Source organism: Labeo rohita, chromosome 19 (genome assembly GCF_022985175.1).
Source record: "Labeo rohita strain BAU-BD-2019 chromosome 19, IGBB_LRoh.1.0, whole genome shotgun sequence".
In the NCBI taxonomy this organism is placed as follows: domain Eukaryota; kingdom Metazoa; phylum Chordata; class Actinopteri; order Cypriniformes; family Cyprinidae; genus Labeo; species Labeo rohita.
In genome coordinates, this window is record NC_066887.1 from 21657626 (window position 1) to 21681573 (window position 23948).

General features: G+C 34.3%; 1 protein-coding gene across 3 annotated transcripts in view; it reads left to right on the forward strand.

Moving 5' to 3' along the window:
* LOC127182042 (ephrin type-A receptor 7) overlaps positions 1 to 23948 on the forward strand; it is a 172467-nt gene that overhangs the window by 139434 nt on the left and 9085 nt on the right. For 2 of the 3 annotated variants that reach the window (XR_007829843.1, XM_051137136.1), the window contains exons 9-14: positions 5789 to 5899; positions 9836 to 9891; positions 17359 to 17484; positions 18598 to 18783; positions 22946 to 23007; positions 23560 to 23763. Coding sequence is in view for 2 of the 3 variants with exons in the window: in XM_051137136.1 (XP_050993093.1) it covers positions 5789 to 5899; positions 9836 to 9891; positions 17359 to 17484; positions 18598 to 18783; positions 22946 to 23007; positions 23560 to 23763 (745 nt within the window). In the remaining variant the exon portion in view is untranslated. The remainder of the gene's footprint in view (positions 1 to 5788; positions 5900 to 9835; positions 9892 to 17358; positions 17485 to 18597; positions 18784 to 22945; positions 23008 to 23559; positions 23764 to 23948) is intronic. The other variant, XM_051137137.1, reaches the window with a different exon arrangement.

Below are 23948 nucleotides of genomic sequence, written 5' to 3' on the forward strand. Positions count from 1 at the left end.
TGCGTGAAAATCCCAGTAACTGAGCAGATTGTGAAATACTCAGACCGGCCCGTCTGGCACCAACAAACATGCCACGCTCAAAATTGCTTAAATCACCTTTCTTTCCCATTCTGACATTCAGTTTGGAGTTCAGGAGATTGTCTTGACCAGGACCACACCCCTAAATGCATTGAAACAACTGCCATGTGATTGGTTGATTAGATAATTGCATTAATGAGAAATTGAACAGGTGTTCCTAATAATCCTTTAGGTGAGTGTATATTGGCACTTCATGATTATAATTATGACTTTATCATCGAAGTCAATTAACTTTTATCGTGACTTTATTGTAATTTTGACTTTATTTTCAAATATTACTACTTTATTCTTGTAATGTTATGATTTTGTCGTAATTGCATATTAAATTATGATGCAATATTAGGAAATATAATCAAAAATACTTATACTTATACTTATAACTTATTGTGATTTGGACTGTTCAAAATATTGCTACTTTAATCTTGTAGTTTTACCAGATAATTCTTTATTGTAATTTTGACTGAATTTTCAAAATATTACTACTTTAATCTTGTAATATTATGATTTTGCCATAATTGCCATAATTAACTAAATATTATCTTATATGGGCATGTGATGACTTTATTGTAATTTAGACTTTTTCAAACTATTACTACTTTAACCTTGTAATGTTATAATTATGACTTGTAATTATGTAATCTTGTAATTATGACTTTATCATCATAATTGACTTTCATCGTGACTTTACTGTAATTTTGACTTTATTTTTTAAAAATTACTACTTTAATCTTGTAATTTTATGATTTTGTCGTAATTGACTCAAAATATCATATTATGATACATATAAAATATGATCAAAAATGACTTTTTTCATTCTGATTTGGACTGTTCAAAATATTTCTACTGTAATCTCATAATATTATGATTTTTTCATAATTGACTCAAAATATTATATCATATGGGCACTTCATGACTTATAATTTAGACTTTTTCAAATTATTACTACTTTAATTTTGTGATGTTATTATTTTGACTTGTAATTATGTAATCTGTTGTATGGCTTTATTGTCATAATTGACTCATTATTGAAATATTACTACTTTATTCTTGTAATATTATGGTCTTATATATTATAATACAATATTATAATATATTATCAAAAACTTCTTTTATAATTTATTGTGATTTGGACTGTTCAAAACATTACTACTTTAATCTTGTAATATCATGATTTTGTCATAATTTACTCAAAATATTTTTTATAAACTTTTTATAAAAAAAACCTTTTTATATTTTTACTTTTTATACAAAAATATTTTTTAAACTACTTTCATAATTTATTGTGCATTGGACTGTTCAAAATATTACTTTATTGTAATTTACATTTTTTCAAACTATTACTACTTTGATCTTGTAATGTTATAATTATGACTTGTAATTATGTAGTTTTGTAATTATGACTTTATCATTATAATTGTTTTTTTTTTAAATATTACTACTTTAATTTTGTAATATTGTGATTTTGTCATAATTGACCTCAAAATATTATATTATAATACAATATTATAAAATATTATCAAAAACTATTATTATTCATTGCGATATGGACAGTTCAAACTATTCTTTAATCTTGTCATTTTACCACTTTATTGTCAAAGGCTTTATAATATAAGATTATTTTCATAACAGTATGATTTTACTCTTGTAATGCTATGACTTTTTTACATTGTATTATTGCAAAGGTATAAGACAGAATCTGCCTTTTTTGCTTTTTCTGCACTGATTTTTGAATGAATTTAAACATGGTAAGGTGTTAAATAGAGCTGAGAATAATGCAATCTTAAAATCATATCACAAACAAAATGAAAGGCATATAGGATGCATAACCATTCGTGAATGATGGTTGTTCCAATTTTGAGGATATCTATGGATCTTTCTTCTGCATTTTGCACGGACAGATTCCATGTCATGTGCGCACAAGAACACAGGTGTGACATGCTCTAATGGATCTCTGTGCAGCTGTGGTGTCAGGGGAGGGAGTGGCAGACAGAAAGCACACGCTCCTATAGCTCTCCATTAATCAGTCTGATGAGAATGGATTATATTGAGCCGGTGTGAAATGGTTCTCATTCATTCTCAACCACACACAACGGAGTGACAGCCGAGCCTCTGTCAATCTCACACACACACACACACACACACACACACACACAGTCTCTTTCATATGCACCCACAAACTTTATCATCACCTCAGACATCAACACACAATCCAGTTGCATGTCGCCTAACACTGAAAAGAGCGGATTTATCGACTAGTCTCTGATAAAGGGGTTTATATTGATGAATGAGGTGTGTGAGAGGCTTATTACAGACGTAGGCATATATCAGGTGTGAAATTGTATTGGACGAAACAGAAAATGGCTGACGGCTTAGTGAGTTTAGGCACAAGCCGTGCTTGTCTGTAGTAGTATGTTATCAGCAACTGTTCGTTGAAAGAAAGCAATACGCATTAAAAAAGCCATTCTGCATAGAAATAAAACATGCAATATATTGAGTTTTGTCATCTCTATTAAGTGTTTCCCCCTCTGCCACAAGTTAGTGTTCAATTCAGTTAATAATTGGCATCTTATGTACATTTTTGAACATCTCAATCTTTATATACTAGTATTCATGCATATGAAAGCAGTCTTTCATCTCTCTCAGGTTGTGTGACTCACTGTTCTGCCAAATCAAATTGGTTTGTGCAGGGTTTGTTTTTGTGGATCCATTTTGTCCCAAAAAGCCTTGAATTCTGGGTCCTGTTTTTTCTCACTCTATTTCAGGAATAGCATCTTTTATTATTAATAATACTCATTTACTGCGTACACACGCGGTCAGCGGATTATTGGTATTTGTGGACAGCCTTTCTTCCGGCCCCTTATGTACATTTAATATACTTGCGTCGTCTGAAGGCAGTGGGCTGTGTGTCATGTGACTGTGTTTGAAATGAAATGCTAGCATACTGCCTGCTGTTAGGAAAAAAAAATAAAATAGTATGTCAAGTTCACGATAGAGTGCAACAGCTGGGTTCTGGAAGTAAAAACCCCATTCATTTTGTCTATAGGGGAGCTGATTTTAACAATACCTTGAATCATTAAAGACAGACCTACTGTGAGTTACAAGGCTGTTAATCGATGGTAAATGCTTTTGTTGAAGCTATCAGCCTGCATTTTTTCATTATTTTTTTATATAATCTGGTTTAACAGCAGAACACTTGGTGAAAACTACATTACCCATTATTCTGCAAAGAAATCTCGAACAATCAGAGAATTACAAGAAGCAAATCATGCCACAAGAACGCTCCCATCTATCTATCTGTCTATCTATCTATCTGTCTATCTATCTATATGTCTATCTATCTGTCTGTCTGTCTGTCTGTCTGTCTGTCTATCTGTCTGTCTATCTGTCTGTCTGTCTATCTATCTATCTGTCTATCTATCTATCTATCTATCTATCTATCTATCTATCTATCTATCTATCTGTCTGTCTATCTGTCTGTCTATCTGTCTGTCTATCTGTCTGTCTGTCTATCTGTCTATCTATCTATCTATCTATCTATCTATCTATCTATCTATCTATCTGTCTGTCTATCAGTCTATCTGTCTATCTGTCTATTTAGTCCATGCGATCGCATCCAAAATAAAAGTTTTGGTTTACATAATATGTTTGTGTATACGGTGTGTATTTATTATTAATATATAAATAATACACTTACAAACAGTATATATGTTGAAAATATTTACATGTATATATTTATATTCATAAAATATAATTAGATATTATAAGATATTATATTAAGATATTATATATAATTATTTTTAATATATAAACATAAAATATACATACATATATATATACTTATACATATATATATATATATATGTAAATACGAGGATATATAAAAAATATAAAAAATGATAAAAAAAACCTTTGCTCATTTTTATTTTTAATTTCATTTTATATATATATATATGTATATATATATATATATGTGTATGTGTGTGTGTGTGTGTGTGTGTGTGACCCTGTACCACAAAACCAGTCATGAGTGTAAAAAATTTGAGATATATACATCATCTGGAAGCTAAATAAATAAGCTTTCCACTGATGTATGGTTTGTTAGGATAGGACAGTATTTCGCAGAGATACAACTATTTTATAAAATCTGGAATCTGAGGGTGCAAAAAAAAAAATCTAAATATTGAAAAAATCCCCTTTAAAGTTGTCCAAATTAAGTTTTGATATGTTTACGGTAGGATAATTATAATAGTTATTTACAAAATAACTTCATGGAACATCTTTACTTAATATCCTAATTAATTTTTGGCTATTGCTACAAAATACCCACACTACTTAAGACTGGTTTTGCGGTCCAGGGTCACATATAATATTAAAAATGATGATAAAAAAAAAAAAAATAAATGTTTATATATACATATATGACCCTGGACCACAAAACCAGTTTTAAGTCGCTGGGGTATATTTGTAGCAATAGCCAAAAACACATTGTATGAGTCAAAATTATTGCTTTTTCTTTTATGCCAAAAATCATTAGGAAATTAAGTTAAGATCATGTTTCATGAAGATATTTAGTAAAATTCCTACTGTAAATATATCAAAACTTAATTTTTGATTAGTAATATGCATTAGTAAGAGCTTCATTTGGACAACTTTAAAGGCGATTTTCTCAATATTTAGATTTTTTTGCAGCTTCGTATAGTCTCAGCCAAATATTGTCCTATCCTAACAAACCATACATCAATGGAAAGCTTTTAGATTTCGAAAAATTTACCCTTATGACTGGCTTTGTGCTTCATGGTCACATATATATACATATATATATATATATATATATATATATATATATATATATATATATATATATATATATATATATATATATATGTGTGTGACCATACATATATATATTTATAACTCTATGAAAGATTTTTTTTTTAATCCTGTGGGAAAAAAATGAAAGGGAAAAATACTTCTAGACCCAAGGCTACTCACAGGCTACAACAAAGAACGTTTCAAGTTATGCTTTGTTGATTGTGTAATCCAGTTTTTCATCATCATAGAGATGATTATTTATTGTTTTTATTTTCAATCAAATTTTGTGTAAAAATGTCATGCCAGCCCAATCAGGTTCAACTGTTCCTGTAATTTAGTGTTTTAGATCTGTTTTAAATCTGTTAGATGCTGTTTTTGTATATCTGCGTCTCAGGTCTGATTACATTGAGAATCTCCTGCAGAGTGTTTTCATCCACACACACACACACACACACACACACACAGAGCTCTAATATGTTGTTCTCTGCGGTCGCTCCTTCCTGTCACTCCTTTCACTTTCCACTCACCTTCACTCTTCTCTTCACCCATCCCTTCTTTCCTGTCCTTGTCTATTGATGCAGACCATCATAATAGCTCAGAATCTCATACAAAGTTCTAAAAGAAAGGGTAAATGTTCTTTTTTTTACTCCTCACTGGTTTTGAGGGCTATTTGTCCTAGTATTTTTGTCAGAGAATAACTCTTAAAAGGATAGTTCACCTGAAAATTGACATTTTGTCATCATCTATGATGATAGAATGTTAATGTCTGAGACAAGTGTTACTATAATTCCTTTGAAGTAGGTTAGAATTCAGGTGGCGTGATAGGAAGCGATGTCATCACTTTAGTGACAATAGTGAGAAGACTACTCTCAGGCCCTTCCTCCCTCTCTTCCTTTAGTGGCTTCTCCAGACCCTCCAATGTAGCTCCTACTCGCGTGGTGCTGCTCTCTACCTCCTTCTCTACTCTTCCTCCTCCTCCTCTTCCTCCCTCCACGCAGCTGTCTCCCAGGTACAGGCATGCCTGCGTTTCTCCACTAACCCTTCTCCCTTGCTGCTGCCTTTCTCTTCATCTTCCTTGTCATGTCTGTCTCGCCACTCCATTTCCTAACAGAGGCCGTGTTTACACCTGTATTAACAACCGTAACAGGTGGTTAGCTTAGACTAATTGCATGAGCATTTTGTTATTTTGAGAGGAAGTCAACAAATGCAACTTTTATGTGCTGAACGTGGTCTGTCTCACTGTATACTGATGTCGGGCAGAACAGAGATGTTCTGAAGACTTTGAATGGGTTTTTTTCTATTTAATCCGATTTAACATTTTCTTTTAAAGCCACTGGACGAAAGTTTAAAACTCTTTTTGTAACAAAGGGATGATGGATAGCTAAGTGGATGGTTTTTGCTGTCAGATCAGGATGGATTACTGTTTACTTGTACTTCTATTACTTGTTAAGCAGTCAAGACCTTAGGAAAGTAATATGTAATTAAACTTTATTTTAAAAGTCAATATTATTAATAATAAAATATATATATATATATATATATATATATATATATATATATTAACTTATTATTATTATTATTATTATTATTATTATTATTATTATTGTACTGTTGTATTGTTGTATTATTATTTATTGTAACTGCTAATTCGGTGTAATGAAAGTGAATGAGAACTGTTAAACTTAGAAAATTATGATAATAATAATAATAATAACAATAATAATAATAATAATATAATATTTATTAAGAGAAACGAGTTAGATGGACTAATTTTATGGCACGTTTTTGTCATTTTACACTGAATTAGCCGTTACAACAATAATAATTAAATTATTAATAATCATTATTATTAAGAGAAACAAGTTAGATGGAACATTTTTATGGCACATTTTTGTCATTTTGTTATTTTAAATTAATTAGCATTTACAATAATAATAATAATATATTTATCTTAATACATAATATTTATTAATAGAAATTAGTAAGGTGGACCATTTTTATGGTGCTGTTTTACACTGAATTAGCCGTTAAAATATTAATATTATTATTAGTAGTAGTAGTAGTAGTAGTAGTAGTAGTAGTAGTAATAATGATATAATAATAATAGTAGTAGTAGTAGTAATAATAATGTTTCTCTTAATAAATAATATTTATAGAAATAAGTTAGATGGACCATTTTTATGGTGCTGTTTTTGTCATTTTACACTGAATTAGCAGTTAAAATTTTATTATTATTAATAATAATAATAGTAGTAATAGTAGTAGTAGTAGTAGTAGTAGTAATACTAATTATTATTTATTAAAGAGGAACGAGTTAGGTGGGCCATTTTTTTTTTTTTTTTTTTTTTTTTTTTTTGGTCATTTTACACTGAATTAACGGTTATATAATAATAATAATAATAATAATAATAATAATAATACATATGGCAGATGCTTTTATCCAATGCAACTAACATTACGTTGAAGGTTTACATTTTTTATTTAATTTACTTATTTTTTTTACTTTATTTGCTTAAAAGTATAAAGTGACACTGAGGTTAGGAAAGGTGATAAATAATAATAATAATAATAATAATATTCTTTTTTGTGCAATTTTCAGATGCTTTTATCCAAAGCAGCTCACATTATATTATAAGTATATATTTTGTCAGTTCCTGCATTTCCTGGGAGTCGAACCTATTAACTTGTGTTGCTAGCACCGTGCTCTACTTTGAGCATCACAAAAACATTTTGGACCCCGTTTACACCTGTATTAATTGCCATCCAACAGATGTGAGGTGTAAACATGGTCAAAGAGCTCAAGTCCCAGCAGTCTGTGTATAGCGTCTCCTACCTGCATGTTTCTTTCTCTGTCTGACGTCTGTCTTAGAGTAGACTGTGAATGCTCTAATCAGATGCCTGCCAGCACACACTCATAAAAGTTGAAAGTCTGTTTGGTGTGCGTCCTCTTTCTTCTCAAACAACAGTACCCGCTCTAGCAAATAACCTGAAGTCTCCAGAACCTTGTCAGTGTTCTCCTTTTGAGTGCTTTTCCACCCCTGCTGTGCGTGTGTGTGTGTCTCTATTCTCTAATCCCTCCCGTGGTGCATGTCTTTCCCCAATGTCTCCGTGTCACACTAATCCACGACGTAAAATCGGCCAAATGCCATCAGATCCTGCGGCGGCCTGATTCTTCTCGCACTTACGCTATGACTATGTCAGAGCAACGGTTCACCAGGAAATCTCTACATTTACACAGTGTGAACTACAAACCTGAGATAAAACATCATGCATACTTTTAAACGAATGATTTTGGCTGAAAAGGAGTCTTAAAGGGATAGTTCACCCCAGAATGAAAATGAACACAATCACAGGCTTTCTTTCCAGTGTAATGAATGCGAATGACTCAGAAGATGACATAAAAGCACCATAAAAGTGATTCATATGACGATGGTTTGATCTTTTGATGGAATATAATTGTATGAGGAACAAATCAAAATTTTAAGCTGTTATTCACCAAAAATGTAGCACATTCATGGGAGTTCATAAGAAAAACAGCAATGATTCACTCATGAATCAGGCATTCAGATCTTTTCACTGAATTGCTTGACAAAATCTGTGTTAATGATTCATTTTTTCTGAATCTGGTTCTCACTGAATGGGACAATTATTTGCAATTAAGATTTCAGTTTGATCTGTTTCTTTTATGGTGTTTTTATGGGTTTAATCTAGAAAGTTTATTTTAAAGGAGAAGTCCACTTCCAGAACAAAAATGTACAGATAATGTACTCACCCCCTTGTTATCCAAGATGTTCATGTCTTTCTTTCTTCAGTCGTAAAGAAATGATGGTTTTTGAGGGAAACATTTTAGGATTTTTCTCCATATAATGGGCTGCTATGGTGTCTCGAGTTTGAACTTCCAAAATGCAGTTTAAATGCCGCTTCAAACGATCCCAGCCGAGGAAGAAGGGTCTTATCTAGCGAAACGATCTGTTATTTTCATTTAAAAAAATACAGTTCAAATACTACTTAATCTCAAACTGAACTCTGTGTATTCAAGACCGTTAAGATATGTTGAAAAACTCCAATCGTATTTTCTCCCTCAACTTCAAAAATCATTTTAAAATCATCCTACATCACTGCAGAAGTACCGACCCAGTCTTTGCAAAGTGAACATGCAAAGAAGATCAAACACCCTTAACAAAAAAGGTAAAACAGCGATATAGGACGATTTTGAAGTTGAGGGAGAACATGAGATGGGAGTTTTTTGACATACCCTAACTGTCATGAACCGGAAAAAAACTGAGTTCAGGCAGAGCAAGACAAGATGAGCGTTTGACATTAAAAAGTATGTAAACTCTATTATTTTTATAAAAATAACAGATTGTTTTGCTAGATAAGACCCTTCTTCCTCAGCTGGGATCGTTTACAACCACATTTGGGATCGTTTGAAGCCGCATTTAAACTGCATTTTGGAAGTTCAAAATTGGGTCAAAATGTTTTCCTCAAAAAACATAATTTCTTTACGACTGAAGAAAGAACAACATGAACATCTTGGATGACAAGGGGGGGGGGGAGTACATTATTTGTACATATTTCTTAGTGAAGTGGACTTCTTTAAAGTATTTAACATTTCTCAATTTGTAAAGAAAGTTCATTATTGGGTGAACTAATTCTTTAAACAAACATTTTGATAAAAAAAAAAATAAGCAATTTTCCATCTTAAGGGAAATACAAAATTGGTGTCTTAAGCAAGTTCACTCAGTGGTTTGGACAGCAGTACAGACATGTTCGTAAATAACTTTAATACAGGTTGTCATTTTAAGTGCCGTTTTGTCATTTCCTTACTGCTGGTAGCGGCTGCGTGCTGAAATTGGGTTTTCTTTAACGTGAGTTGTTTTACGGTCGTTTTATGCTTTGTTTTTAATGACTTGTCATTTTTTGTTGTTGTTTTTTCCCCTCACAGACAGTGTGGCTACAGTAAGGCCAGCCAGGAGGGGGATGAGGAACTCTACTTCCAGTGTGAGTATCACGTTGTGTTTCCGTGTGCCTGTTTGGGCGCATACATGTGCATCCATTCCACAAATCAATTGGACTGTCGGGTTTATTTCTGAAGGTGGTAATGGATATAGCTTGTCACAGACTGAGAGCTTAGGTGGGAGAGAAAGGGAAAAAACAGAGTGGAAAATAGAGAAAATAGATCAGTGATAAAGAGAGATTAGGGATGTATAAAGTGGCACTGCATTAACGTCTAAGTCCATGTACGTGCCTTTACACCAGCCAGCCTAATGCTCCAGTCCATTAGCATGTTTCAGACGCCCTCTGTGATGATAAGAGGGGGGAAGGGCGTAACCAGTCTTTGAACAAAGAAAGATGCCATAGAACTGCTGTATCCAGTGTTGAAGAAGTATTTGTGGACAATAATATGTTAAGTTACTTTTGCAATACTTTTTTATTATCATCAAACTCTGATCTCCAGAATGGAAGCTCTGTGGATGGTTTGTGAGCGTTTTTGCACTGAAAGTGGACTAAGATGTATATTAAAGCAATTTCATGTCTCCTCTTCACTGTCTTTATTTAGTGGCATAAGGCACAAAAAATCTAATTAATTTATTTAAAAGAAAAAAAAACAGCTGTACAGTGCTGGTGATACCCAGTTATCTTTCTTTCTGTGCCGTTTTCCGTTTTCCATCAAACCTTTCTAAACTCTAGCCAGATGTTAGCGTTCTGTTTCACGTGCATTAATATTCATGTGTGTGTGTGCATGTGGTGTGTGTGTCTGTGTAAGCATGTCAGAGCAGCAGTAGTTTGGTGAGTAATGAGCGTCTGTGCAGAGCATTCGTGCAGCTGAGGCATTAAATCTGCTGAAACAATGAACACCAGCAAGCTTTATACACTTTTGAGCCGGTTTGTGCCAAGTCTGTCTTACAGCATATCTGTACAGTATATTAAACTTGTATTTGCATGTCTTCATTAACCTCTTATACCCTGATTTATAGTATTTACCATGCAAATATGTACATTATGTCAGGATGGGCCCATGTGCAGAAGGAAGATTGGCATAAGGATGCATGGAAGAGAATCAGATTTGTTTATAGTTTTCACATTGCATCCTCGATTCAAGTTCGAGTACTCGATTTTAAAAGTGCGTATTGCTCGTGTCGAGTAAACGGCAAATATCGGAAGTGGTGCATTCCACAGACGAGAGCGTATTATTAGACCGTTTTCCAAGGCTGCATTATATATTAAACCCACTTAGAAGTCATAATAAAGCATAACGCTATTGTGAATTCACGAACGCTACGATTCGGTTAAATAAATATATGCCATGGAGGTTTAATATATGCGCTTTAATTATTTACATGTGTGTAGGTCACTTATGTATGTCTCAGAGCACCTCCGTTCAACTGAACTGTGAGAAGCGTCTCAAACTCCATCTCTGCATATTATTATGTTAATTTGGGAACACGATGTGTGCCATTTCATCAGATTTGTAAGGTGAATCATTTATAAACCTATGCAAACACAGGAGAATACATTAGTACACTGTAAAAAATACATAGTTGAGAAAAGTAAGGCAATTTGATGCAGTAAGACTTTTGAGTTCTCTCAACAGTAGTTTTTTAGTTTTTCCTCAGTAAAGATACTTTGTTTAGCCAACATAAATTTGTTTGTTCATGCAATGCTGATTGACTTATTTTGCTAATAGAAAAATTCTTGTCACAGCAACTGAAACAACAATTACTTACTTTTTTTATGTATCAATATATTTTTTATGTATCATTTTTTGTTTATTTACAAATGACAAATAGTAAATTGTTATAGAAACCTTAATGGATAACTTGGTCTAATATGTAGACAGCATTGTTTGTAAAACATCTTATAAGACTAAGATATCCAGCAGACAGATATAAGCGGTTAAAGGAGAAGTCCACTTCTAGAACAAAGATTTACAGATAATGATGTACAGATGTCTGTCTTTCTTCAGTCGTAAAGAAATAGTTTTTTGAGGAAAACAGGATTTTTCTTCATATAGTGGACTGATATGGTGCCCCGAATTTGAACTTCCAAAATGCAGTTTAAATGCGGCTTCAAATGATCCCAGCCAAGAAAGGAGGGTCTTATCTAGCGAAATGGTTATTTTAATAAAAATAATACAATTTATATACTTTTTAATGTCAAACGCTCGTCTTGTCTTACTCTGCCTGGACTGTTTTTTCCGGTTCATGACAGTTAGGGTATGTCGATATCTCATGTTCTTCCTCAACTTCAAAATCGTCCTACATCGCTGTTTTACCTTTTTTGTTAAGGGTGTTTGATCTTCTTTGCATGTTCACTTTGCATAGACTTGGTCGGTACTTCTGCAGCGATGTACAATGATTTTGAAATGATTTTTAAATTTGAGGGAGAAAATACGATTCGAGTTTTTCGATATACCCTAACTGTCTTGAGCAAGAATTCACAGAGTTTAGGCAACGCAAGACAAGATGAGTGTTTGAGATTTAAAAAGTATTTAAATTGTATTATTTTTATGAAAATAACCGATCGTTTTGCTAGATAAGACCCTTCTTCCTCGGCTGGGATCGTTTACAACCACATTTGGGATTGTTTGAAGCTGCATTTAAACTGCGTTTTGGAAGTTCAAAATTGGGGAACCATATCAGTCCATTATATGAAGAAAAAAACATATCCATAAAATATTTTCTTCAAAAAAACATAATTTCTTTATGGAGAAAGAAAGACATGAACATCTTGGATGACAAGGGGGTGAGTACATTATATGTGAATTATTTGTTCTGGAATTGGACTTATCCTTTAAACATACTCTAGGCCTCAAAACTAGACACAAACCTCAAGAATGGTTGAAATCAACAAATATTAAAAAGATGAGCTCTTTACATCACAGTGCAACAAATAACTAACAATAATGACAAAACAAAAACAAAAAGTTTAAGTCAGCAAACAGCTAAACAATAATCCTGTAACAGTAACTGTATAATTTATTCATGCTGCAATGCATGCTGGGAACTCACAAAGCCTTAACATTTCAACAGTATGAAATTTGTTCAGACAACTGTGTTTAAAGTTGGGACAACATTTGGGTTGGGGCAACATGACTGGTTTTGTGGTCCAGGGTCACAAAATTAAACAGTATATAAATTAATTGTAAAGAATGTCAAAGAGGAGAAGTGTGTATAGTGTATGTGAATATAGAACTGTAACCCACATTAAAATAACGATTCTGTGTATTTTCATTCATATTCAGTGTTATTATATACCTGTTTTCATATTATGATTTTATGTGCTGCTCCTTTAAGAACAGGTATGTTTTTAGTCGGTCAGCATTAATTGCTGGTTTCAATTTTAATCAATTTCTTAAAAGAGCAGCACAAAAATAAACTATCCTAAACGATAATATAATACAAGAATCATAAAAATAAAAAAAAAATGTGTAAATGAATGAAAACACAAAAAATTGTTTTATGTAGGTTATGTAACACAATATTGTGCTTTCTGGAAACGAGGCCAAATGGGATTCCCTTAAATCCTTTACTTTCCAGCAAAAGAACCAAATTTCAAACAAGAATCATTTATTGAAAACAATGAGAGAAGTACAAATAGTACAAAATGAGTACAAATTCAGACCCCCCCAGCATGAGCACAATGCTCTGTCACACTCTCATACAAAAACATTTCCCACATTTCGTAAATTAAATCCCATCAGCATCATCACAGATATTCTCTCGCTCTCATTTCGCCCTGGGCTCAGTTCTGGTGACCCATCGTGCATGATCTCTGTCTCCCACGGTCATTTGTTTTACAGATTTGTTCTTCCATCTGTTACACAACTAGCCCTATAAACGCACTCTCTTTTCACCCTGCATGCTTGTTCTGTTTGTTTTATATGCATATTTTTGGATGACCTAGAAACAATGGTAGGGATCAGTGCTTTAGATGTCATTATGAAATCACTGAGGCCTACTTTGTTTGTGTGTATGTGGAACTGTGGATTTAATGCTTAAGATATGCAAACTTATATGCATATACATGGTTTGTGGTTGCTAGCGCATGGGGATTTACATAGGTACCGTATACGTTTGGGACAAAATTGTCCACAGAACTAAATCTGACAAGGCATATTCCTTCGGGGGATGTCCTCGAAGGTAAAAAGGATCATTTAAGTGTATAAATAAAATGCGTATGCATACATACTTCAATTTTAGTTTTCCCTCATATAGTGTTTCTTTGATTTTGTTTATATTATGTTTATATTACTTATAATGATGCTTATCTTGTTCACATTTAGATAACTTGGTGAAGTGTTCGTGTGCCTTGCTGTTTTGGAGATCTGGACATTTTTGTTGAAAAACATCTCTTCATATATGTGAATTTATTTATGCAAATTATAGACTTTATTAAAATATAAATGACTTTAGTGTAAACTTGCCCAATTGAGTGCATTTTATAGTTTATTTTAAGTTGGTTTTAGTGGTTTAGATTTTTTGATGACTATTGAAATTTGGTTTCAATATATTTTATACAGTAGTACACAGAACTAAAAGCTACATCAATAACAGCATCATATTTTAAATTGGCAACAACACAGTTGTAAAATAAATAAATATACTATAATTGTGTCAGTTTTTCTACTTTGTAACAGCTTCTACTGTAAATGCAGTAATTCTGCATTAATTTATCTACCATCGCTCTGGTGTCTTCAGGGCATTTTCTGATTCAGCAGCATGGACTGGACTTTCTAAGATTTTGTTTTGGTCTCTTAGGACCCTTGTCGTACAACAACTAGTGTGCCAAGTTTCTAAAGTTCGTGACATAGAATGAAATGTATTTATAAGTTTGGATCAACTAAACAAGACTTACTTTCACATTGCTTCTGCAACTTTTCAAAAGGAATGCAGAAGAATTATGTGATGCAACCACTTTTGCACATTTTGTTGTTGTTGTTGTGGTGGTGTCACCATTTTCAGATTTATTTGGCAGCATAAAGTGTCAGAGTCCATATTTTAATCTTTGTAGTTTTAGTTAATATTTTAGTGCATTTTTACAGTTTTCTATTAGTTTTAACTACTGCTTTTAGTTTTTTTGAACATATTATGTAACTATAACCTTGGCGTGCCTGTATGAAAGCTTCCGTGGCTGAATCAGTTAGTTTGATTAAAAAAAAACAAGCCCAAACAGAAACTACTAGGAAGTGAACTGAACTGAACCCCTAAATCATTGTAATAACAGCCTCACATGTGAATACGGCATGTACTAGAAAAACCTCATTCCTGTGGACGAGGCTTTCGATTCTAAACCGCACTCTCATGATGGAATGGAGCACCTTTAATTTGCTTTGTAATTGTATTCTTAAGTATGTGTGTATGTATGTGAGCTTCTGATCAATAAGCTGTTATGAGACTGTGAAGTTGAGACCCTGGTCTGCTTCGGGTCGATGTTGACTTGTAAGCACATTTCTGAGTCAGACTGCCGCATTGCCTTTGAGTAGATGAAGCATGACATAATGCGAGGATACAGTAAAAGAATACAGCATATAAGTAATAAAATTATATTTTTCATGTATTTCATATCTGTGAATTTTAGGGGGGGGGTTTTAGATAAATTAGTAAATTAGTTGTTTTAATATTCGTTTGCATCATGTGTGACCCTGGACCACAAAACCAGTCATAAGGGTCAATTTTTTGAAAATGATTTATACATCATATGGATAAATAAGCTTTTCATTGATGTATGGTTTGTTAGGATAGGATAATATTTGGCCGAGATACAACTATTTAAAAACCTGTAATCTGAGGGTGCAAAAAACTAAATATATATAGTTTTAACAAAATATTGAGAAAATCGCCTTTAAAGTTGTCCAGATTAAGTTCTTGGCAATGCATGTTACTAATCATAAATTAAGTTTTGATATATTTACGGTAGGAAATTTACAAAATCATGGACGTGATGTTTACTTAAAGGAGAAGTCCACTTCCAAAACTAAGATTCACATATAATGTACTCACCCCCTTGTCATCCAAGATGTTGTTATCCATGTCTTTCTTTCTTCAGTCGTAAAGAAATTATGTTTTTTGTGGAAAACATTTTTCTCCATATAATGGACTGATATGGTTCCCCGATTTTGAACTTCCAAAATGCAGTTTAAATGTGGCTTTAAACAATCCCAAATGAGGTTGTAAACAATCCCAGCCGAGAAAGAAGGGTCTTATCTAGCGAAACGATCGGTTATTGTAATAAAAATAATATAATTTATATTTTTAATGCCAAACGCTCGTCTTGTCTTACTCTGCCTGGACTGTTTTTTTCCGGTCCATGACAGTTAGGGTATGTCGAAAAACTCCCATCTCATGTTCTTCCTCAACTTCAAAATCGCCCTATATCGCTGTTTTACCTTTTTTGTTAAGGGTGTTTAATCTTCTTTGCATGTTCACTTTGTAAAGACTACGATTGGAGTTTTTTGACATATTCTAACTGTCTTGAGCCAGAATACACAGAGTTCAAGGAGAGAAAGGCAAGACGAGTGTTTGATATTAAAAAGCATTTACATTGTATTTTTTTTTAATGAAAATAACCAATCGTTACACTAGATAAGACCCTTCTTCCTCGGCTGGGATCATTTACAACTGCATTTGGGATCGTTTGAAGCCGCATTTAAACTGAATTTTGGAAGTTAAAAATCAGGGCACCATTATCAGTCCATTAAATGGAGAAAAATGCAGAGATTTGTTTTCCTCAAAAAACATAATTTCTTTACAACCGAAGAAAGACAGACATGAACATCTTGGATGACAAATGGGAGAGTACATTATATGTGAATTTTTATTTCGGAAGTGGACTTCTCCTTTAATATCCTAATGATTTTTGGAATAAAATAATTTTGATAATTTTGAAAAATGCAATGTATTTTCTGGTCATGCTACAAATGTACCTGTTCTGCTTATGACTGGTTTTGTGGTCCAGGGCCACATATGTTTATAAGTATACTTCACTGTAAACACATAGTTAGTGTATTAGATAGTACATGTTCAGTTACATTTTCTCATGCAAAACTCAATGGCATGATGTTTCTTAAAATAGTAAACTGTGATATTCACCATGTAGTGAATAGTGAATAAGTTAATGCATCAGCACATTTAGACACAGTATATGCATGAATGCTTTAAATGCCTCTTGTCGTTTATGTTCTCTCATGCGTGTTTTGAGATGTTGTGATGGACATGACCAGAGGCGGAATTCCCAGTTTTCCGTCCTCTCTTTCCACATGGGCAGTTGCTCTCATGTCATTGAAGAAAATCAGATCAGATTTCATCACTTGCAAAATAACTGCAGACTCCAGATTTGAAAAACAAAATGTATGAACTAAGCATATGATATTCTGATAGCTGAAAATGACTTTTTGGAGTTCATAGTGAATCAGTGAATAGTGAGTTAAGTCAGTTATACATGCATGTATGTTTTTTCATTTTTCAGTTAAAATCCCAACTAGAAGGACCTACATTGACCCAGAAACATGTGAAGATTTGCTTCAGGCTGTTCATGCCTTTGCCAAAGAGTTGGACATCTCTAGCATCAAGATCGAGAGGATAGTCCATACAGGTACCTTTTCCCATCATCCTATTCATATTCCTGCAAATTCATTTTCTTTTTGTGACTGTTTTATAGATTTCAATGCTGTCTGTTAAGATCTATGAAAACTAGCCATTAGCTCATATCAAAAATGAAGGCTTTGTCATCATTCACTGACCCTCATGTTGTGTTCAAACTAATATGATTTTATTTTCTTCTTTGGAACTCAATGTTTACTGTTCATTTTTGTCCATAAAATTGCAATAAATGAGGACAGGAGCTTTCAAGCTTTAAAAAGAAGCAAAAGCATCAGAGGAGTATCATAAATGTGACCCTTGAGTAGCACAGGCATATTTGTAGCAATAGACAAAAATACATTGTATGGGTCAAGATTAACAATTTTTATTTTATGCCAAAAATCTTTAAGATATTAAGATTTCTTTAAGATATTAAGTAAAGATCATGTTCCATGAAGATATTTAGTAAATTTCCTACTGTAAATATATCAAAACTTAATTTTTGATTAGTAATTTACATCGCTAAGAACTTCATTTGGACAACTTTAAAGGAGGTTTTCTCAATATTTAGAGTGTTTTGCACCCTCAGATTCCAGATTTTCAAAGAATTGTATCTTGGCCAAATATTGTCCTATCCTAACAAACCACACATTAATGAAAGGCTTATGTATTCAGCTTTCATATGATTTATAAACAATTTGATTTGATTTTTTTTTTTTTTTTTGCTGTGTATTAAGATGCATGCAAACTAGGCATTATTTTCATCTCAAAAATGAAGATTGACCCTAATGTTGTGTCCAAACCTATATGACACTTTTTTTTGTAGTTATTTTGGAACACAAAATTTACAGCTAATGTTAAGTAATTTACTGTAAATCTCTATCCATAAAATTGCAGTGAATGAGGACAGGAGCTTTCAAGCTTCGAAACAGGAAGCAAAAGCACTATAAAAGTATTGTAAAAATGGTTCATATGTCATTTAAGCCATAAGTCATGATATGAGGGCAAGTAAATGGTGTCCCAGTTTTCATTTTGTGTAACTGTTCCTTTAAATCACGAGCAATGTTCTTGTTTATGCTATATTATGAGACACAATCATGATCAAGTGAACACTTGCCTTCTTTAGGAGACTTTGGGGAGGTGTGTCGAGGTTGCCTGAAGCTTCCCAGCAAACGCGAGTTGCCTGTGGCCATAAAGACCCTTCGTGCGGGCTGTTCGGAAAAACAGAGACGCTCATTCCTCAGCGAGGCGGGAATTCTGGGACAGTTCGATCATGCCAACATTGTGCGTCTGGAGGGAGTCATCACCAGAGGTCAGTAGAGACAAAGAGATTGTGCAGTGAATGGATGACAAGGAAGAAAAGAGAGATGCATGGGACGTCCCTCAGTAGAAAATGAAAGCTGTAGGGCGTATGGGATGATTCCTTGCAGGACAGGGAAAGACAAAGAAAGAGAGGAATTAGGGATTTGATGGCCCTCACCTGAAAGAGATTCATGACGCAGAATAGATGGTATGTCCCTCCTCTGAAAAAGAAAAAAGGAGGGACGAGCCAGCTGTCCCGCTGCAGTAATGGAAAAGAGAATGATAAGCCATCGATTGGACGGTTTATTGGGAAGTGGGCTCTTGAATAAATGGGCTGATCCTCAAAAGCGCTAGAACTGAAAGGGAGGGAAAGGTCGATACTTGCAGGATGGATGATGATCAGTGGTAAAAGATCAAAGACAATGAGGAGCTGTAGATGTTATCACCTGCAGGAAGGACAGAACGAGGAGAATCGAGCCTAAATGAAACTGGTAACTCTCAGTCAACAAGCGTGATGGAGGGAAACTTGGCTCGGGGTGGAGATGTACGGAGAGGGAAGAGCAGATCCATCTTTAGATTGATCGATGTGATGTTCCTGGAGATAAAAGAGCTAGATGGATTTGCCTAGTGTGTTCTTGCCGAAAGGGATGAGGGATGATGAAGGTGTTTTGGAGACGAGGAAGACCAGAGGGGAAGGCAGATTTGCAGAATTAAAGAACTAGGAGTGCTGATATTAGTCTGGGACTTTGTGCATTAGTCCTGAAGGAAGTATTAACGTTTGTGATTTAACATTGATTCTACATGTAGAGAGTGATAGAAATGCATGCATAAAGAGACGTATTAGGAGTGCTAAATATTTTGGATGTTAGAGAAGTGGTCCTTAACTAGTTTTGTTTCAAGACCCAGAATTTCAATTACCAACCCAATACAGTACAAAATAGTTATCATTTATTTAATTAAAAATACAGTAAAAACAGTAATATTTTTGAATATCTTTACTGTCACTTCTGATTAGTTTAATGTTTTTATTTAATGGGATAGTTCACCCAAAAATGAAAAATACCTCATGATTTAATCACTCTCAAGCCATCTTAGGTGTATATAACAACTTCTTTCAGATTAATACAATCAGAGGTATATTAAAAAATGTCCAAGTTCCTCCAAAGTGAATGGGTGTTGAGATTTTGAAGTCCAATAAAGTGTATCCATCCATCATAAAAAGTACCCCACATAGCTACGGGGGTTAATAAAGGCCTTCTGAAGTGATTCAGTGTGTTTGTATAAGAAAAATATCAAAATTTGCAACTTTATAAACCATATTCTCTAGCTTCCACTCGTACATGAGAGTTGGGTTCTAGCAGATGACGTAGGCGAACGCTGAAGTGACCAACGCGAAAGCGCAGAGGAAAGAGCAAAACACCGGTCACTAATTAAAAATACAAAATGAAGATTTGTAAAGACAAATGTCTTAGGATTTGATATAAGGCAATAGGAGACTTGGTTCTTACGAGACTAGCATATATCTCACAGGAGCTTACGCAATACCTACGTCCTACGGCATTCGCTAGAACCCCACTCTCTCGTGAAGGTGTATGACAGTTAGCAGAAGCTAGAGATTATGGTTTATAAAGTTGTAAATATGTATATTTTTCTTATACAAACACATCGCTTTACTTCAAAAGGTTTCTATTAACCCCTGGAGTCGTGTGGAGCACTTTTTATGATGGATGGATGCACTTTATTGGACTTAAAAATCTCAACAGATCTTGAAAGAGCCAAGATATTTTTTAATATAACTTCAATTGTATGTGCCTGAAAGAAAAAAGTCATATACACGATGGCTTGAGGGTGAGTGACTCATGGGGTAATTTTCATTTTTGGGTGAACTATCTCTTTAAAAGTATTAAGTTCGTTAAATAGTTACTCATACTGTAGTTACTCACTGAATTTTGCCACTTAGTGTTCAGGAATGGTCTGGTCAAGTGAGCTTTGCATTGTGAAAGCTAGAGTATGTCTATATAGTACATTAAACTTTGTTATTTAAATGGAATAAAAGAAAATCTCCATTGAAATGTTCCCTTATTTGAATTTATATCGTGATTCGTTATCAAAACATAATTGGTTCTTGTTTTAATTATTGTTTTAAATGAAGAGTAAGAGACCATTTATTCAGTGGTATTTTGGAGAGAAGAATGAATTGGGATTTTGGGATTGAATTAGCCCGTCTAAGTGTGTGTGTGTGTGTGTGTGTGTGTGTGCAGTGAGCGCAACAGCAGATGTTCACGTTGGAATAATTGGTGGCCAAATCACAGCAAGCCCCCTTAATGACTCTAATCTTTCTCCCTGACTTCTTCTTCTCCACCTGCAAATCTCTGGGGGTTTTTTCTGCCGTTTGCCTCTTGAAAGCTACACACCCTCCTCTTCATCCACCTGTCAGACCTCCACACCTCAGGTGGGAAGGACCCAGAGCTGAGAGCCCAGTAGGAGGTCTTCTGATTGGGGTTGGTCAGGCATGTCCGCTCCTCCCCGCAGGAGGTGTGATGGAGCTGGGGACGGTAGATTGACCAGACTGATAGCGCAGCCTCCTGTTCATTGGGCTGGTCATTGAATTCTGCAGATTGTTGGTGTCTGTGGACGTGATTGAGGGATCTGTCTCTCACTCTTTCTACCTCTCTTCCCTGCTCTCTCTTTCGCTCTAACACCTGGGGATTTACCGCTACCCACCTCCCTAATGGAGCGTACTTCCCTCGTCTTTCTTTGAGCTGCTTTCGATCACTCACTGTCTAATGCTCACTGGAAATACAGACACGACACAGTGCTATTGAATGTTTCATTCTGATTGGTCAACTGCGGTTTCTTATCTATCTTTCTACAGTTGAGGTCATAAGTTTACATACACTGCAAAACTGTACCAAAATAAGAGGGATCATACAAAATGCATGCTATTTTTTTTCTTTAGTACTGACCTGAATAAGCTATTTCACATCAAGGATAATTACATATAGTCCAATAGTAGTTGAATTCAAATGACCCTGTTCAAAAGTTTACATACACTTGATTCTTAATACTGTGTTGTTAACTGAATGATCCGCAGCTGATAGTTGTTCATGAGTCCCTTTGTCCTGAACAGTTAAACTGCCTGCTGTTCTTCATAAAAATCCTTCAGGTCCCACAAATTATTTGGTTTTTCAGCATTTTTGTGTCTTTGAACTCTTTCCAGCAATGACTGTATGATTTTGAGATCCATCTTTTGACATTGAGGACAACTGAAGGACTCATATGCAACTATTACAGAAGGTTCAAACACTCACTGATGCTTCAGAAGGAAACACGATGCATTAAGAGCCGGGGGTGAAAACTTTTGAATTTGAAGATCAGGGTAAATTTAACTTACTTTGTCTTCTGAGAAACATGTAAGCATCTTCTGTAGCTTCTGAAGGGCAGTACTAAATGAAAAAATATATATATTTAGGCAAAATAAGAAAAATGTAACCGAATCGTAATTCAGTTTCAAAAGTTTTCACCCCCCAACTCCTAACGCATCGTGTTTCCTTCTGGAGTATCAGTGAGTGTTTGAACTGTCTGTAATAGTTGCATATGAGTCCCTGAGTTGTCCTCAGTGTGAAAAGATGGATCTCAAAATCATGCAGTCATTGTTGGAAAGGGTTCAAATACACAAAAATGAAAAACAAAAGAATTTGTGGGACCTGAAGAATTTTTCTGAAGAACAGCATCATTCAGGTGACAACACAGTGTTAAGAATCAAGGGGGTGTAAACTTTTGAATGGGGTCATATTCATAAATTCAAGTATTACTTTCTCTTGTGGACTATATGTAAACGCCTTTTGTGTGAAATATCTTATTCAGGTCAGTACTACATAAAAAATAACATTAATTTTGTATGATCCCTCTTATTTTGGTAAAATAAAAGGTGTATGTACATTTTTGACCTCAACTGTATCTATCTATTGTATTTTCTCTCACTCTACAGTTTTATCTGTTTACAGTGACTTGCTGACTGCATGTAATCTCTTACGTAACACTCACACTTTTATGAAAACATGTTTTTTGTCCCCCTTGGATAACCCCACCATGTCTTCTTTTCCCACTAAAGCATTAAAAAACACACAATCCAATTTTTTCTTTATCTGTTTTTTTTTTTTTTGCTGCAGGCAACACTATGATGATCGTGGTGGAGAGCATGGCCAACGGAGCCCTGGACTCTTTCCTGCGGGTAAGAGAATGTATTTTTGCGTCCGTTTGTTCTGCTGACTGTATTCTTCTGAGTCATCAGATGCAAAATGCTGAGATAGTACAGTAAATGGTATATATGAAATATTTAAGTTGCATTACAAAACCTGCAGGCGTGATTTGTTGATAAAAAGAAAACAATGAGAGGAAAGAGCCAAGTGAGGCGTTTGAAGTCAGATGAAGTGAAATTCTTGAAAGGAAGTGAAATGACTGTTATTTGTTCCAGGTTTTCATAAATATTTGAGTGTTTATATTCTAAACTGTTGTTTTCTTCCCTTTTTCCTTTACATTTTCCTTTCCCTTTTTTTCCTCATTTTCTTTATTTGTTGTTCTTTCTGTTCACTCGTTTTCCTTTCTTTTCCTCTTCATTGTTCTTACTTTTGTCTTTTCTGTTTTTCTTGTTTTTCCTTTTTCAATGTTCCTTTTTCCCTCTCTGCATCACGTTTCTTTTCTTTACCACTCTGTTTCCCTCTTTGCTTTTTCCTTGTCTACCTTCGTGCCATTCCTTCTTTTCTTCCTCTCTTTTTCTGCTCAGAAACATGAAGGTCAGTTGACTGTTCTTCAGCTGGTGGATCTGCTGAGTGGAGTGGCATCTGGGATGAAGTATCTGACAGAGATGGGTTTTATCCATCGCCGATTGGCTGCTCACAAAGTCCTGGTGAACAGCAGCCTGGTCTGCAAAGTGTCAGGCTTCAGACCTCTTCAGGACGACAAGATAGAGGCGGTCTACAGCACACTAGTGAGTATTTTACCATAATGCAACACAGCACTCTCAAACACTTCCGAATGAGCTGGAAGAGCCAATGGTAGTCAGCACATTTCTCTAAAAGTCAAAGCACAGCTCTTATCTAGTTTATCAAACTTTCATGCATTTTTTTTTCTTGCAAGTACTCGGCTGAATGTGTTGCGGATTTTAAGAACGCT